This window comes from Nycticebus coucang, chromosome 10 (assembly GCF_027406575.1).
Source record: "Nycticebus coucang isolate mNycCou1 chromosome 10, mNycCou1.pri, whole genome shotgun sequence".
Classification (NCBI taxonomy): Eukaryota; Metazoa; Chordata; class Mammalia; order Primates; family Lorisidae; genus Nycticebus; species Nycticebus coucang.
Window position 1 is genome coordinate 120404990 of NC_069789.1, and position 18215 is coordinate 120423204.

The following is an 18215-nucleotide window of genomic DNA, read 5'->3' on the forward strand; positions in this document are numbered from 1 at the left end:
GGGGCTGGCGCCCTACTCACTGAGCCACAGGTTCCGCCAGAGGGGACTATTATTATCTCCATTTTACAAAGAGGAAAAGCCATGTGCCCAAGGTCCTACCTCTAACAGTGTCCAACTCAGCTTGGTCTGAGCTGAGAACTGTGTCCTTGGCCCCCTGCCCCCCAACCTGCTGAAGAACAGAGAAGACTCCTAAACTAGCACCTCCACCCAAGAGCCAGGGGAACTGTGGCACCTGGAGCAAGTTTTCAGTTCTCTGTGCTTCAGTTTCTTTCCTCAATCTGTAAAATGCAGGAGTTGGCAGTAACTACTCATACGGATTGTTGGAAGAGTTCATTGAGATTGTGAATGAGAAAGGACAAAAGTGATGCTGGAGATACAGGAGCTATTATTATTTTGCAGTTATTATTGTTCTTTTCTGGACTGTTAAAGAAGGGGATTGGACTGCTTGGGAGGATTCAGTAGAAGGAGCCCAGAGATGCCCAGAGGGACCAGAGACATGGTCCTGGGGACATTTGAGCCTCCACACCCTTAGGATATGGGATCTGGTTTGTCCTAGAAACTGGAGCTGCTCCCCCTCTGCTCCCTCCACCCCCCTGCTGACCTCATTCTGCATGGATTTCACACAACCGCACCTGGGATCTGGAGCTCCTCAGTCTCTCCCAGCTCCTGGGGCTGTGGCTCTTATTCCTTGGGCTTAGGTGAGAAAGGATATTTTGTCTAGCTGGGGAGGTAGGAATTTCAGGGCCTGGCATGGCTAAAGCTGCCAGATGCCTACCTAGGATTCATTCTCTCTGCCTTCCTTAATACTAGGAAGGCTTTCCTTGAAGCTAGGGTGGCCAATCAGGTGTAAGAGGGAGTTATTGAATGGGGTTTTGGGGAAAGTGCCTAAAAAGGGGCACAGTCCACAAACTGGCTTGGGGCTGTTTTTGCCCTTTGTCTTCTTTCTGCTTCTTGTCTGGAATATGGATGAGGCAGCTGCCACTTCAGCAGCCATATTGGGTCATGAGGTGCTTGAGAGAATAGAAGCCCCAAGCTAAGGAAGATGGAGCAAAAAAATAGAAAGAGCTATGCCTCTGATGCTGCTATGGGACTTGCATTCCAGCTCTGAGCAATCTGCTTCTGGGTGTATTTTATGTGTGAGGAAAAGAATCTTTTATCCCTGTAAGCTATGTATATCCTGCATATCCCAGTTTATCTCTTATATTATTTATTGGTCTCTAATCATTTGTGTTATTTCTAATCTCTCTCACTAGCCAGTGAAGAGCAATCCTAAGTGATATACCTAGACTCTAGCCCTATATTTGTTACTGACTCTTCTGTGAACTTGGAGGTGGGGTGGAAATATGGATGCTATTTCCTTTTCCTGGAGTAGTGTTGGGGTTAACTGTTCAAATCCATCCTCACATCATAGCTGGAAACCCCACATTGGAGACAACTAATTTAGACAATAGCTTTCAAACTCTGTAGAGCTCCCTTAGAAACCCTGTAGGTGGTGGCTCAACACCTGTAGCTCAGCAGTTAGGACGCCAGCCACATACACTGGAGCTGGCGGGTTCGAATGCAGCTCGGGCCTGCCAAACAACAAGGACAACTATAACCAAAAAATAGCCAGGCGTTATGGTGGGTGCCTGTAGTCCCAGCTACTTGGGAGGCTGAGGCAAGAGAATCGCTTAAGCCCAGGAGTTTGAGGTTGCTATGAGCTGTGACACCACAGTACTCTACCCAGGGCAACAGCTTGAGACTCTGTCTCAAAAAAAAACAAAAAAAAAGAAACCCCTTAGGTGGCATGGAGTCAGCGGATGGGATTTTAGGCTATCTTCTTCTTTATTGGCTTGAATTTGTCACATGGCCACCTATAGTGCAAAGCATCCTGGGAAAGTGAGTACCTGACATATGCAAGTTCTGTGGAGGGAAGCAGTGCCTGCATCATGGAAGAGAGGAGGGGAGTGGCTACCAGAGAGCAGCCAACAGGCCCCTCTTCCCTCCATGCATGTTTTTTTTTTTTTTTTTTTTTTTATTGTAGAGACAGAGTCTCACTTTATGGCCCTTGGTAGAGTGCCGTGGCCTCACACAGCTCACAGCAACCTCCAACTCCTGGGCCCAAGTGATTCTCTTGCCTCAGCCTCCCGAGTAGCTGGGACTACAGGCGCCCGCCACAACGCCCGGCTATTTTTTGGTTGCAGTTTGGCTGGGGCTGGGCTTGAACCCACCACCCTCGGTATATGGGGCTGGTGCCTTACCGACTGAGCCACAGGCACTGCCCTGTTTTGTTCATTTTCAAGCTTTTTTCTTTTGGTACTCTCAATGTATTTAAGCTATAATTTTTCCTCTGATTATAGCTTTGGCCACATCCCATAGGTTTCTGTATATAGTGTTTTTTACTGTCATTTGGTTCTGGTAGATATCTTTCATTTTAATTGCTTCCATAGTCCAAATGTTATTTTGTTTTAAGGAATTCTTTTCAAGTAGATAGACACTTTTGGAGAGGTGGGGAGTTATAGCTTTTGACTTATTATCTACGTTTGTTACATTGCCATTTTAAATAGTATATTGACCTGCCTTATAAAATTGCATTTGAAGAAAGGGCTCTGAGGCTTTAAAGAATGGTTTGGAAACTGAACCAAGTCTGCACCTTTGTACTGATGGGAAAACTGAGACTCCAGTGACTCTATGGCAAATGTACAATTATGATCCAGAATCTGTTACCACCCACCATCCTGAGTCAACATGGTCATCTCCAGAACATTCTTTTCCTTTTTTTTTTTTTTTTTTTTGAGACAGAGCCTCAAGCTGTCGCCCCAAGTAGAGTGCCGTGGTATTACAGCTCACAGCAACCTCAAACTCCTGGGGTTAAGCGATTCTCTAGCCTCAGCTTCCCAAGTAGCTGGAACTACAGGCACCCACCACAATGCCTGGCTATTTTTTGGTTGTAGTTGTCATTGTTGTTTGGCAGGCCTGGGCTGGATTCGAACCTACCAGCTCTGGTGTATGTGGCTAGCGCCTTAGCCGCTTGAGCTACAGGTGCTGAGCCCAGAACATTCTTTTCTTCGATGCCAAAACCTCTCTTTCTACCCCAGGCATGAACTCTACCATTACCACTGCTGACCAACACCAAGAGCCTCTCTTCAGTGGGGCATCTTGGCTAGGTTGGGACTGCAGCTCAGACCCTGCTAGTGAAAAGAGTTAGAAGATACAGATCCAGGCTCCTGCTCCCCAGCTCTCCACCCTTCCCATCATTTGCATTCATTTATTTGCAGGGTTATTTTTTTGTGGTTAGAAAAGGAGGGAGCTATTTTTAGTGTTGTGCAGGTGACGTTTGAAAGAGACATGGGAGGATCCCAAGACAATGGAGGACACCTAGGTGCATCTTGGATTAAATAGAAGGTGCTAGAACTCTTCCTGAGAAATGTGCTCATTCCCTGAGCACAAGCAGTCTGCATCAGGGCCCTGAGTGGCATGGTCAGGTGTAGTGCAGAGGAGGAGGACCCTCAGCTATAATTGGGGAGCTGTGGGAAGAGCCTGTGGCCCTGCCATCCAGCAGTAGGGTGTGGAACACTGTGCTTTTGGGCATCCCTCTGCATGTGCTTGCTCCGATTGAGGATAATTGTAGATGGGAAAGGAGGCAAATGTGGCCACCAGGAAATGGAAGGTTGGCAATGGTAGAAGGAGAGGCTGACACACACGTGCGTTAACCAGGATGTTTATGGCCTCTGTGGCTCTCTGACGTCTCCGCGAAGGAGTAGGGCCTTGTTGGCTCTAACTCTAGGGTGGAAGATGAAGAACAGCAGGATGACAGTCCAGCATCTTTGGCATCCTCGCTGGAGCCAAGCGATCCTCCACTCAGGGGAGAAGACAGGAGGATGGCACGAAGAGCTCCTCCCTCTGAAGTCTTCCTGGCTGTGCTGCTATTCCAGGGCTGTAGGGGTGGATGGGGCAAGGGGACAAAGGAGGCCATCAGGGAGGTGGAGGGCCAGGTCCCCAGGGGCCCCCACCCCTCCTAGTCCCGTGCCCACCCTGAGCCTCCTGGTGCCCCCCCCCCCCAAGCTCAGCCTGTGCCAGGTTCAGGTTCAGGAAGTTGGCGGTGGTCCTTGTGCGAGGGAGGGAGGTTGACTGTGAGAAGAGAGACAGGGTGAAAAGGAATCCAAGGCTTTGTCAGGAGTGGCCCACTGCCACTGAAAGCCATTCTTCCCCTAACACTGACCCAGAAAACCTGGGTTTGATCAGTGAATGGATTGAGAAGGGTGTTTGGTAGTGGTTGGGTCTCTGATACTGGAAGCATCCAGTCTGAGTGCGGAGACACCATCTCTTACTTAGGAACAAGGCTTCTGAGAGTGCTCAGTCTGATGAGGGAGGCAAGATTCCAGAGTCAAGAAATAGTCTTATCCCTAGTGTCTGAGAGCTAATGGGTGAAACTTGACCCTGCTGTAGGGATATGGACACATAGATCTCTGGGGATGCCCAGTCTGGTGGGGTAGACATGGTCCCTGACTCTGGGACCTCCCAGTCTGATGGAGGAGAAATGGTCCCTGACTCTGGGAGCTCCCAGTCTGATGGAGGAGACATGGTCCCTGGTTTCTGGGAGCTCCCAGCCTGATGGAGGAAACATGGTCTCTAGCTTTGGGAGCTCCCAGTCAGATGGAGGAGACATGGTCCCTGGATTCTGGGAGCTCCCAGTCTGATGGAGGAGACATGGTCCCTGGATTCTGGGAGCTCCCAGTCTGATGGAGGAGACATGGTCCCTGGTTTCTGGGAGCTCCCAGTCTGATGGAGGAGACATGGTCCCTGGTTTCTGGGAGCTCCCAGCCTGATGGAGGAAACATGGTCTCTAGCTTTGGGAGCTCCCAGTCAGATGGAGGAGACATGGTCCCTGGATTCTGGGAGCTCCCAGTCTGATGGAGGAGACATGGTCCCTGGATTCTGGGAGCTCCCAGTCTGATGGAGGAGACATGGTCCCTGGATTCTGGGAGCTCCCAGTCTGATGGAGGAGACATGGTCCCTGGTTTCTGGGAGCTCCCAGTCTGATGGAGGAGACATGGTCCCTGGTTTCTGGGAGCTCCTAGTCTGATGGAGGAGACATGGTTTCTAACTCTGGGAGCTCCCAGTCTGATGGAGGAGGCATGGTCCCTGGTTTCTGGGAGCTCCCAGTCTGATGGGGGAATCCAAGTCTCCAACGTCTGGGAACTCTGGGTCTGACAAGGAGACACAATGTCCATGTCTAGAAGCCTCTATCCTGATGGAGATCATCCTTATTTCAGTTTGAGAGATTAAACTGCCATCCGATGGTAAACATTTTGTTCCCACTCTCATTGTAATAGAAGGGAGGAGACAAGAGCCCCACTATCTAGGATCTTCTGGCCTGAATAGGGAGGCATAACTCATCCTTACTCTATCCCACCAATCAGATAGGGGAGGTAAACTCCTGTCATTAACCCATATTCCTAATATAGTGAAAGAGGTAATATTTCCTGTTTTAGGATCCACTTGTCTGCAGGAAAAAGGATGCCTCACCTTCAGACTATGTCTTCTCTTTTATGTAGTAAAACTTTCAGTCTGGTGTACCTCTTATGAGAGCAAAGGTGAGGAAGCCCCCATCAGTAGCCTCAGTCTGATGGAGGAGGCTCAGTTTATAGGAGAGGCAGAGCCCCATTTGGGAATCCCCGAGTTAGATAGAGGAGAGGAGGCTTCTCCCTTCAGTCTGATGGGGGAGGCATGTTCACCATTGGTCTATGCCCCCCAACCTTACACAGGGGCAAGGGCCCCCTTTGGAAGACTTTATCTGAATAGAGGCACCCCTACCCCCTCTTGCACACTCACGGGCCACTTGTAGCTCCACTTCCAGAGTCTCTGTCTTGCCCTGCAGCGTGACAGTCTTGAGCGTGTATCGGCCAGCATCGGTGAGGTTCAGCTTCTGCACCAGCAGCGAACAGTTGGCGAAACCCACCTCCCGGCCTGTGTGCGCAGGGCCTGCGATCCAGTTCCCTGATGGCAGTTGGCTGAGCAGCCGACTGGGCTCAGAGGCAGGCCCGCGGTACCAGGCATAGACCAGCAGGTCCTTGGGGTAGCCCTGAACAGTTAGTGTCACGTCCTGGCCCTCCATCGGTTTGGCGGGCATGGGCACAATCATCATGGCGACTGCTGCGGCTGGGGAGAGACCAAGGATGCTGGATCAGCTGGCCTGAGTTTGGCATGGTGCCTCCCCCCTATCCCTGGCCAGTTCACTTGCCTCCCCCTACCTGTTTGCCACTCCCATGTGGGGTGCTAGGAAAGAGACCAAGAAAGGAGGTGACTTGTGTGGTGGAGGTAGATTCTGTGTCTTAACTATGCCTCCCAAGCATCTGTCTCTCCCTTAGTAGACTAGGAATTTCCAGCCATTGGGGATGTCTCTCCATTTAAATTGGAAGACTCTTAATGGTCATGTCTCTCCCATCAGATTGGAAATTCCCAAACCATAGGGGCCATGTCTCCCCAATCAGATTGGAAATTTCCGAATATGAGGGCCATGTCTCCCCCATCAGATGGCTGGGAGTTGTGTCCCTTCTATTACATTGAAAGCTCCAGAGTTTGGGGCTATACCTTCCCCCATCACATCAAAAGATTCTAGAGGGTGGAAGGCCATGTCTCCTCTATCAGATTGGAAATTCCTACAAGGTTGGGGCTCTGTCTCCTCCATCAGATTGTGAAATTCTAAATTATTCATGGCTTTTTCCAATCAAGGGGGGACCCCATAAGTTGGGAGAAAATGTTTATTTTATCAGACTGGAAATTCCTAGAAGGTGGGGGCCTGTACTCCTCCATCAGATTAGGAGTACCCCCAAAGGTGAAAACTGTGTCTTCTCCATCAGACTAGGAATTCTCAAAAAACAGGGCCATGTCTCCTCAAGACCAAATCTCCCATCAGAATGGAAATTCTCCCCAAGTGCAGACCATGTCTCCTCCAGTTCCCTGAAAGCTCACTGAGAACGGGTGTCATATCTTCCCCACCACAGCTTGGAAGCCAATGGAGAATGAGGCATTGATTTTACTCTCTGGCAGCTCCTTGAATAAAGGGCCATGCTTCTCTGCTCCATTACCACCTATCAAGGGCAGAGACCATGTCTCCTCCATCAGGTCAGAGTCTCCCCAAGATCAGGGAAGGGTGGTATCTCCCTTTTTCTGTCTCTCTCCCAGCACCTACCACAGAGTTGCTGACAGTACTGAGGGCCCTTGGGGGCACTGTATCCACTCCTTGCCCATACCTGCACACCTTGGGTACCCCCCATGTTGACCTGCATAAGTAGGGCTGGGGTAGCACCTGAGGTCGTCTGGTCCACCCCCCTGTGTCCTGCCAGGACCAGCTGCCAAGGCCCCTGGCGGGTGGTGCAGGAGGTATACTTACCTCTGGGGATGCCATTTCTGCTTTGGGTGAAAGAGTATCCACCCTTTGGATGAGACCCAGCCTGTTAGTGGGAGGGAGGGAGGACTGTTCCCACTGTCCCCAGGGGATGATGGCCACTTGAGAGGGAATGAGGTGGAATTAATGAGGCCCTGATGTTCAGAGACACCATCCCCAGAAAATGAGAAAATGTCCCTTGAGAATCCCAATGGCTCCAAAAACACCAGCTGTCTGCACTACCCTCAGCTTCAAGGTCATTTTAGGACAGAAGAAGACGATGCTTCCTCAGCTGTGTTTCTCCATTTGCCAACAATGGGCTGTGATTTTCCAATCGCTCATCATCTGGGCCAGATAACTGGAGAGTCTAGTTGGCTGCACAGAAATTCAGCTGTCTGTGAGGCAGGGGTCGAGCCCCTGAGCAGCTGGTGACTGAATTTAGAACAGGAGCACCCACATGAAGTGACATCTGAATGGTTTCCCACTCTGCCATCCCACAGTGCGGGGTGTGTGACCCATTTATCACTTTGTTACCCCTCAAGGAAGAGGGTCTTATTTGCCATTTGCTTTTCCAGATGATAAGGCATGGGCTGTCTGCATTCAGACCCAGATGAAGAGGGGTCCACCTGATATGCCACTCTGTTGCTACTCCAATGAGGGTCTGGGGATCCATCACTTTCCAAACCTCTGTTGGGCAAATGGTGACCTACCCTTCACCATCTGACTGGAGCTCCATGAGGAGAGGGTAGTGATCAGGCTGGGGGTGACTCACCTGAGAGCTTGACCACCACTAAGGCAGATCCAGACAGCAGGGTCTTGGCGTTCTTGGCAATACATGTGTACGTGCCCTCCTGAGCTGCCGTCATGCTACTGATGTTGAGATGATCTTGGCCATTCTTTAGGGTCTGCCCGTTGAAGACCCACACATACTCGGGCTCCGGGCAGGACCTGGACACGCACCACAGGGTGATGGATGTGTTGAAGTCCACTTTGATGGTGCAGCCCGTGCGGGTGGTGGAGTCTTGGAGGATGGCCACGCGTTCTGGGCCAACTGTGGGGGCAGGAGGGAGAGACATGGGGCAGTAGAGGGAGATGGGAGCAGAGATGGGCACCCCTGGTTTCCTGTTCACCAGGCTGGGTCCCTGGGAATATCTGAGCCTAGTGGAGGGAAGAAAGAGCTCTGGCCTTTTCAAATCCCACCTTGATCTCTAACTTGCGCTAAGATCGTGAGAACCACTTCCCTCTGGGGAGATCTCAGCTTTCTCTTCTGTGAAAAGAGTGTGTTGAGCCAGACAACATTTCAAGATGCTTTTTGAAATCAATGGCTCCACTAAAAACAAAACAAAAAAGGCTTAAGCAGTTTTTTTCTGACAAGCCCTTCTAAGGGTCTAGAATTCTAGGACTTCAAGAGTTGATGCTTTTAGGTACTAGGATTCTAAGATTCTAGAAATCTATGTGTCTAAGCTTCTAGATGCTAAGATTTTAGAATTCAGTTCTAAGGCTCTAAGAATCTCTGCTATTAGAGGTTCTAGGACTTTCAGAGTCTAAAATTCAGTGCTTCTGAAATCCAGAATTCTGTTTGCAGGATTCTACGCTCTAAGGTTTTCTACTTATTAGCCCTCCGGTACCTTAGGGATTTATTTCCCAGGATTCCACACTGCACATCTGCTGACCCTAGCTGGGAATGACTTCATGCTTTAGTTATATTTTTTATTGTATGTTCTTCTCTCCCACTCCCTGCCCCATTCCAGCACTCTACCCCAGCTCCCTTTCTATTTTTTTTTTTTTTTTTTTTTGAGACAGAGTCTCACTTTGTTGCCCTCAGTAGAGTGCTGTGGTTGCTCACAGCAACCTCAAACTCTTGGGTTTAAGCGATTCTCTTGCCTCAGCCTCCCAAATAGCTGGGACTACAGGCACTCGCCATAACGCCCGGCTATTTTTTAGAGATGAGGTCTTGCTCTGGTTCAGGTGGGTCTTGAACCTGTGAGCTCAGGCAATCTATCCACCTCAGCCTCCCAGAGTGCTAGGATTACAGGTGTGAGACACTGCCCCCTTCCACCAGCTCCCTTTCTAAACCAACCAGTTCTCTGTCCTTTTTCTGTGGGTATTGCTTTTCATTGAAGGATTATTCAAAATCAAAGGTGGACTTTAGGAGTCCTTTAGGATATGGGTCAAGTGTATTTTAAGAGGGACCTCCTGGTTCCTGACTACAGCTGGACTATACCCTTGGGTCCTCCCTCTCCCGGCTTCAGTTTCCCCATCTGTGAGGTTGGACACTGGGTAACTCTGGTGGGGCCAGGAGGACTCACAGTACACTGTCAGGTTGATGGGCTTGCTGCGGCTGACACTGACCGGGTTCCACACTTCACACTGATAGGCTCCGGCCTCCTCCCTGCGGATGCCATGCCGGGTCAGTACCCGACCGTCAGGGGACAAGCCGAGGCGGATGGCAATGGGCAGGGCCTCGCCATTGAAGAACCAGCGGACCTCAGCAGGGCTGGGGCTGCTGCACAGCAGGCGCAGGGTGTCGCGACGCTCCACCAGTGCTGTGTTGTTGGCCACGACTACGGGCTGGGCTAGGATCTCTGTGGGGGGAGAGACAGAGGGGGAGGGGGCCGGGCACCACTGGCTCTGAGGGTTTTCCCCTCCCCAGGTAAGGGGCATGGCTGGAAAATGGCCGTGCCCGTATGCCCCCAGCTGGAGGGAGAAAGAATAGGTTTAGGAGGCAGGGGTAATCCTGGACGCTATCCCGAAGGAGTTGGGAATTTTAATGTTATTTGAGGCCCCTTTTCTTTCCTGTTGGTTTAAATGTTTTTAGATTTGTTTTTCTTTGTAGAAAGGATTGAGAGGAAGATGGGGTGTAGGGGGTGTCTCACCATAGACCTGCAAGTGTCCGTAGCCCACCTCGGTCTGAAACTGCCTGTTGAGGGTCTGCAGGATGTAGGTGCCCGAGTGCCTGGGCAGGACGCCCTGGATGTCCAGGCTGCCATCAGGGCGCACAGTCTCTCGCCCCGTATGGGTCGGACCAGGGGTCTCATCACCTGTGCTCACGATATAGCTGGCCACCAGATAAGATATGCTGAGTGTGGGCCCCGCGTACCAGTTGTAGGCAAGCAGTTCCCCTGAAAGCCCGTGGACAACCAGTGTGACATTATCCCCCTCAGCTGGCTGAGCAGGCTCTGGGGTGATGGAGATCTCGGCCCCCACATTCAGGAACGCAGCTGAGGAAGAGGAACCAGAGGGTCAGATGGGGCAGGTTTGACTAATTCCCAACCCCATTTGACAGAGGAGACTCAGGCTCAGAGAGGGGACATCTCCAGCCCCAAATCCTTAATGAACATGAGGATAGGCAGAGCCAGGATTTGAACCTGCAGCCCTCCGACTCCCAACATCTCAGCCACTTCATCTTTCTTGGAGTTTATCTGCGCCAGTCTACTGCACTCTCCGGGCCTCCCTTTGTCAACTCTCACATACGGATGATGGCTACCTACCTTACAGGGTCTTGGCATGGATTTGGTGCATACAACATGCTTAGAAGAATGCCTGGTATACAGCAAGGGCTCAAAAAACGCTAGGTGCAGGCTTTTAGTTCTAGTGAGGAGTATGTTGTGAGGATTGGATTTGATGGTCTGTGCCACGGATCTAGCAAAGCTGGCATTTTGCCCATGGGACCTTTGGTTTTACCTTGGTCACAGAGGCTTGGCGGTGGTGAGAATCACCGAGTCTCAGGAGATGCGGTGGCTCAACTAGTCCTGCTCACCTTACGGTTCTTGCTTGGACATCAGGGCCTGTCTCTGGGTCCTGGCTTCCGGTCCCAGCCACTTCCTCTGCCTCTCCAAGCTCAACCACAGCGGAAAGTAGAGATGTGGTTTATACACTTCACCTCTTTCCCTCTCAAATGAGCACATGAGCACCCCTCTCCAGGGCCTTTAAGCTGGTCAGGCTGCCTGGGTTTGAATTGTGAGTAGTTGTCTGGAATGGGTGACCACGGCGATTCTCAGTCAAGAAGTACTTACCTGCCTGGCCTGGTTTCCAGTGCTTTCTAGGCTAAGAGCATGGTTAGGAGCAAGGGGCTCTGACTCTAACTCTCTTCTCTCTCCTGACATTTTTCTGGCTGTGTGACCCTGGCTAGTGACTTCGCCTTTCTGAGCCTCAGTTTTCTCCTCTGTGAATGGGGGTCAGGAGTGGGCCTCCCTCACAGGGTGGTTGTTAGCATAGGGGAGGCACTTAGGATAGCTCCAGGCACACAGTAGGTGCTATGCTAATCAATGCTGCTTATGATGACCTTCAAGTGACCCTGCCAATTAGGCCCACTTCATGGATGAGTACACTGAGGCTAAGAAGGGGAAGGTAGGCTCAGTGCCCGTAGTATAATGGTTACAATGCCAGACATATACACCAAGGCTGGTGGGTTTGAACCCGGCCTGAGCCAGCTAAACAACAATGACAACTGCAAAAAATACAGCTGGGCATTGTGGTGGGCAGCTATATTTCCAGCTACTTGGGAGGCTGAGGCAAGAGAATCGCTTAAGCATAAGAGTTTAAGGTTGCTGTGAGCTGTGATGCCACGGCACTATACCGGGGGAGACAAGTGAGACTCTGTCTCAATAAAAAAAGTGTGGGGGGGAAGATAATTGCCCAAAGCTACATCTTCAGGGAGGGGCAGAGCCTCTGGTCAGGACCCACCCTAGTCAAGGCTTCCGTACCTCATTAAGGGTCTGCCAATGAATGGGATTACAGTGGCCCCTTACCCTAGCTCATGGCCTGTGCTTAGAAATCTCCAAAGCCCACTCTGTGGATGGGTGTCTCAGGCCTGCCTCACACTGGTGCCTCTCTTGGAGCAGACCTGCCCTTCTTACCCATCATGGTGGACTCCTGGCTCATACCCTCCCTCTGCTGGGCTGGGGGTCCCCTCTCCTCTCTGAGGCCTTCAGGAGGTTGAGGTGCTGGGGTGCCATTGTTGCTCACCACTGAGGAGGAGCCAGCTGTACCCGGTCAGCGCCATCTTTCACTCCAGACTGGGTCTTGGAGACAGTGGCGTTGATGTCCGGAGGCCCTTCTTGGTTGTGGCTTGGCTCCGTCTGCCGCTGGACCTGGGAGGTTTTGGTGATTTGGAGCTGGGGGAGATCACCTGAATTTGGAGGGATCGAGTCACCAAAGATCTGGGGCCCAGTTTGGGCACCAGGGTGGGTGTGGCAGGTACTGGCCAGGGGCCGTGACCTGGCCAGGTCTCCTGGGGCAGCTGCCTAACCCTTTGTGCCGAAGGCCCTGATTTGGTGCTGGGAGAAGAACCAGGTCACCAGGGAAGAGGGAGGAGGGAGCGAGGAAAATTTTGGGGCATTTCTCTACTGACCACTGAAGTCCCTGGCCTCCCTGATGAGCGTGGGGGGTCACGAAGGAGTAACTCAGTAAGTGATGACTGTAATTTTCCAGCCTTGATTCAAGGTCACCTATAGTTGTTATCTTGGAGGGTATCAGAATAACCCTATAAGGTGGGCACCTTTAACACCCCACTTTGCAGATGGAGGAGCTGATGCACTGAGCGAGTTCCTGCAGGGAGAGGGGATTTGAGTCCTGCTCTGTTCCCAAAGCCAGATGGAGGGGCAGGAGTCTGGATACCACACGCTTTCTCTGTGGCTCTGCTTCTTGTCGGCCCGGTGCAGAGTGCCCAGAAACCCACATTCTCTTTTTTCCTATCTTGAGGACTTGCTTCCCCTATCTGTCAAATGGATGCATTTGGAGGTTTGGGGGCTAGAGGGAATTGAGTTTTGACCTTGGCCCTGCACATACTTGAAGTGGGGCTGAGGATGGCCACTTGCTGAGCCTCCGTTTATTACTGTGAAAGAGAGATGGTATGGACCCTACTTCAGGGTTGTTGTGGGCAGTTAGTGGATACTACAAGCCAGGGCATGATAGAATTGGCCCCCAAACATGAGATCTGGTTGGTGTCCTGTTATTTGGGTTTCCATACCTCCAGGACCCGGGGCAAATCAGCGAACCTGCTGGGCCTCAGTTTCCTCATCTGAAAAATGGGAACAATAAGGGCTGTTATAAGGATGAAGTAAGTAAACAGTGCTTACCACAGTGCGAGGCACAGAGTAAATGCTCAATAAACCATTCACGCATGTTTTGGACAGATATTTAGTGAGCAGTGACTCTTTCAGGCACTGTTGTAGGCACTGGGCATATAGCAATGTATGAGACAGATGAAATCCCTGCCCTCAGGGGCCTCGCATTCGTGGGGTGAACAAAGGAAAGGTAAAATCTATTCCACACCAGATGAAAAAATAAAACCAGAAAGGGGGTTTGCCATTTTAAATTGGAGTGGAGGCTGGGCTTCTGGGAAGGTGTTCGTGGGATGCCATGTGGGGCAGGGGCGAGGGAGCTGTGGGGCTAGAGCACCTGACAGCCCTGTTATTAGGACTCATATCCTGATGGCTTGGGTCCTGCTTCTAGGCCGGGGGCCATACCTGTGGCTCACCTGTCCCTATTTGCTCCTCCAGCACTGTGTCCTGGGCTGCCCTAGCAGGGCAGGGCTCTGAAGAGAGGAGAAGGCTGGGAGGAGGGGCGGCTGAGGCCAGGCAGGAGGTGTGGAGGAGGTTCTGGCGCCTCCGGGTCCCCTACCCCACCTGCGACCTCATCTCACCCCTCTGTGCTGGCCCAGACTTCTCCCCTGAGTCCTGGGACCACATCCCAGTGTCATTCAGGATGCCTTCCCCCACCTCCCCCCACTAATGTCCCCGGGTACTCTCATTCATTTTGTCCTAAACTGACCTGGCATCTTCCCTCAGACCTGATCCATTCCCTGGTCCCTCTTATCAGGGCAGGCGCCACTGCCTAGCTCATTGTGGGCTGAGAGACCCTGGCCTCATCCCTGATGGCTGCCCCCACTCCCCAGAGCAGCCACACCCTATGGTGCCTGTCTCTAAATGGATCTTCTGTGTGCCTTTATTCCCCTCCCTGTAGCACCTGCCCTGGTCCCAGGCAGCACCCCTTTGCCTGGGTCCTCCTTCATCTCTCCAAACTCCTCCCATGTCTCTGTCCCTGGTCGCACCCCCTTCCATTGTCTCTCCACAGGGCAGACAGAGGGCTTTTCTCAAACAGAAACTTGCCCCTGCCTGTCCCCTGCTCAGAACCTGCTATGGCTTCCCAGGTCCCCCAGGAGAAAGCCCAGCTCCTCACTGTGGCCCATGAGGCCCCACACGGCCTGGCCCCTGTGCACTAGACCAGCCCCATGGAGCTCCCTCTTCCTTTGGGGAGCCCTACCCCCTGCTCAAGTCTCACTTGCCCACTACCCCAGTGTCCCCTGCTTCCTTCTGCTTCATTCCTTGCCTGACAACTCCTCCTCCTCTTCCTCTGGGAAGTCTCCCTGAACTCCAAGTCAGTCTGTGTCAGTTGCCCCCTGGAATCCTCTGTCCTGGTCTTGACCACCTGATGAGCGTGGGGGAGGGTCTTCATCCCCCTCGTGTGGAGAAGGGTCTTCATCCCCCACTGGACTACTGGGCTGTTGCTACTGTGTCCTTAGCACTGCCCAGCACATTGCCTAGCATAGAGTAGGGGCTTGGAGAGAGCCTGTGGAACCGGACACCAGGTGTGGATGACAGAGGGAGAGGAGTCTCCAGGGAGGCCCAGGTTTCTGGTGACCCGCTGTCTGACTGAGGAACGTGATGGAGCCGGGCTCTAGACACTTGGAGCAGAACCTGGCTGTTGCCCTGACTGCCTAACTCCCCCCGCATGCACCAGCATCATGCTCACCTTCTCAGTCTGCTTCCCTGCCCTTCCCGATCTGCCCCCATTATCCACACTCTGCCCCAGGCCCTCCTTTGGTGAGCCTGGATTCTTGGTCCAATCAACAGCTGCAGTTTCTAGAGCACCATGTACCAGGCCCAGGGCTGGGCAGGAAGTGGATTAGGTGATCTGGGCAGGGGCTCTTGACTTTCTGTGCAGTGGGTACTAAGGGATCATGACATTGACCTCTCTGGGACTTACTGAGGGTCAGTGAGTGCTGGGACTGCCCTGGAGCCAGCACGGGATGCACACAGACCATTGTTCATTCAGCATTTGACAACATTTATTGAGCATCTACTATGCATTAGACTCTGTGCTGGCCTGGGGTTACAGCCTGGAATAGTACAGATAGGGAGCTGACCTTTACATAACACAGAATTATATGAAGTGGAGAGAATGGAACTGAGAAAAATAAAGCAGGGGAGGGTTTGGAGGCATTTGAGGACTGGCTTATGTAGCCAGCAAGAGAATGTTGTTGGAGTGACTATGGAGTAGAGACTCAAATAAGGGAGTTGAATTTGGGGCAGAAGCAGTCCAGGCATGGTGGGGAGTGATAGCACATGCAAAGACCCTGAGGCAGGAGTGTTTGGTGAATGTGAGGAGGAAGGAAGGGAGAGGGGAATGAGGACAGATCCTGTAGGGCCTCAATGGCCACCCAAAGGACTTTGGCTTTTACTCTGAAACCAGAGACACCAGGAGGGCTTTGGCGTCAGGTGTGCTAACCATTGTGCCACGAGGTCACCAACCACTGGGAGGGCTTTGAACAGAAGAGGGATGTGAACTGACTTAGGTGTCAGTAGGACCTTTGGGCTGCGTGGGGGGAACAGCCTTGCTGGTGAAGAGGTGACAGCACAAAGTCCAGCTGCACTGCCCAGCATGTAGCCACAGCCACTGGCTTATTGGAACTGGGATGAGCTGGAAATAAAAACAGCACTCCAAATATTGAAGACTTAGTACAGGCCAAAAAAAAAAAAAGTGAAATAGGTCGTTTTTTTATATTGATTCCACGTTAAAATGATAACATTTTGCATATATTGTGTGAAATAGGTTTGTTTCACCTGTTTCTCTTTACTTTTCTCCACGTGATACTGGAAAAGTTTCAGCTGTGTGTGTGGCTTGAGTCATGTTGCTGTCCAGTGGCGCTGGCCTCAGCAGGAGGCGCTGATTGCTACACCAGGGAAGGGAGAAGTGGTCAGACTGAATACACACTCTGCCGATTCCATGGGCTGTTGCTGCTGCTTCTTTTTTTTGAGATAGAGCCTTACTCTGTGGCCCAAGCTAGAGTGCCCTGATGTCAGCCTAGCGCGCATCAACCTCTGACTCTTGGGCTCAAGAGATCCTCCTGCCTCATCCTCCCTAGTAGTGGGGAGGGACTACAGACACCTGCCATGATGTCTGGCTATTTTTTCTGTTTTTAGTAGAGATGTGATCCCTTCCCCCCTTTTTTTGGAGACAGTCTTACTTTGTTACCCTTGTTGAGTGCTGTAGAGTCATAGCTCATAGCAACCTCAAACTCTTGGGCTCACACAATTGTCTTGCCTCAGCCTCCCGCATAGCTGAGATCACAGGCACTTGCCACAACGCCCAGCTATTTTCCTTTTTTATTGCAGTTGTCTCTGTTGTTTAGCAGGCCCTGGCTGGGTTCAAACCCACCAGCCTCGGTGTATGTGGCTGGTGCCGTAACCACTGTGCATGCGCGCCGAGCCTCCACTAGACCTCTTACCTCACCAGCCAGGTCATGAGTTGTGGCGGGTGTGTGTGTGTGTGTGTGTGTGTGGGGTGGGGTGGGTGGCTGCTATGGCCTCCTGGGTCTATCTCCTCTTCAAGACCCCGCCCACCACTGACTTATCTGTTAGATGGACTTGGGCCACAAAGGCAGAGTCCTCTCTGGCCAGGGATGGGAAGGCTTTGACACTGAGGGGTTGGCTGGAGCTAATCACTTAGCACTGAAGCAGGTTTCCAACTGCCAGGCCTCCCCTTATCATGGGTGGGGCTGATAATATATTTGCTCAGGGATCTGACCTTAGGGTGTAGCTTCCTGCTCCAGCATGGGAGGCTTGGAGTTGGCTTTGGCTGGGCCTGTGCAGGGAAAGGGGGCCGGCGACTTGGGGGTGAAAGGACCAAATGTCCCCTTAATTTATCACCCTAGAAAAAGCATCCAGGCTGGGGCGCAGGAGAGGGCAGGTGGATTGCAGGGACTAGACTCGGGACCCTTGCACAGACTGTTCCCTTTGCTCAGACACCCATCCCTGCTTCCTCCTTGCCTCATCTACCCGGGGTTTTCCAAGTCATTCATCATTTAACAAATATTTATTGAGTGTGGACTGTGTGCCAGGCTGTATGCAGACCACAGACACATCCCTCCCCTTGTTGGACTAAAGCCTATTGGATGGAGATGGGCAATAATAAAGAAATCTGATATTGCATGTAATGTCAGGTAGACATGAATGCTATAAAAATAAAATAAAATTGAGCAAAAGGACAGGGAGGGACTGGATTGTTCTTTTAGATAGGGAGGCTAGCCTGGGGGTGGGTGGGTCTCTGACCTGAGGGAGACAGCTGAGGAGGGAGCCCTTGGAAGTCTGGGGAGTGTGTTTTGGTACAAGGCACAGCAAGTGAAAAGGCCCTGGGGCAGGAAGGTCTTTGATGAGTGTGAAAACAGCTAGGAGGCTAGCATGGCTGGAGCTAGTAGGAGGAGGTGGTCAAAGAGGGACTAATCCCCCAGAGCAATTCCGGAAAGGTGGTTGAGGGCAGGAAATAAGGGCAGAGTTAGGGACATGGGGCCCAGCAGAGAGATCTCAGGGGACACCAAAGGGACCTGGCTAGTTGTCCTTCTTTTGGGGCCTTGTTTTCCTATTAGGAAAATGAGATTTAGCATTACGGTTAAGAATAATTTTTTTTTTTGGTAGAGACAGAGTTTCACTTCATCGCCCTTGGTAGAGTGCCGTGGTGTCACACAGCTCACAGTAACCTCCAACTCCTGGGCTTAGGCTATTCTCTTGCCTCAGCCTCCCGAGCAGCTGGGACTATAGATGGCTGCCACAATGCCCGGCTATAT

General features: G+C 51.7%; 1 protein-coding gene across 1 annotated transcript; it reads right to left on the reverse strand.

The window, feature by feature from the left end:
• Window positions 1-3776: 3776 nt before the first annotated feature.
• CEACAM16 (CEA cell adhesion molecule 16, tectorial membrane component) lies at window positions 3777-12462 on the reverse strand. Its single transcript, XM_053604278.1, has 6 exons — window positions 12338-12462; window positions 10246-10590; window positions 9679-9954; window positions 8142-8420; window positions 5815-6141; window positions 3777-3916 (listed from the first exon to the last, which is right to left on the reverse strand). The coding sequence occupies exons 1-6, from the start codon at window positions 12372-12374 to the stop codon at window positions 3906-3908; spliced, it is 1275 nt and encodes a 424-aa protein (XP_053460253.1). The 5' UTR covers window positions 12375-12462; the 3' UTR covers window positions 3777-3905.
• Window positions 12463-18215: the final 5753 nt, after the last annotated feature.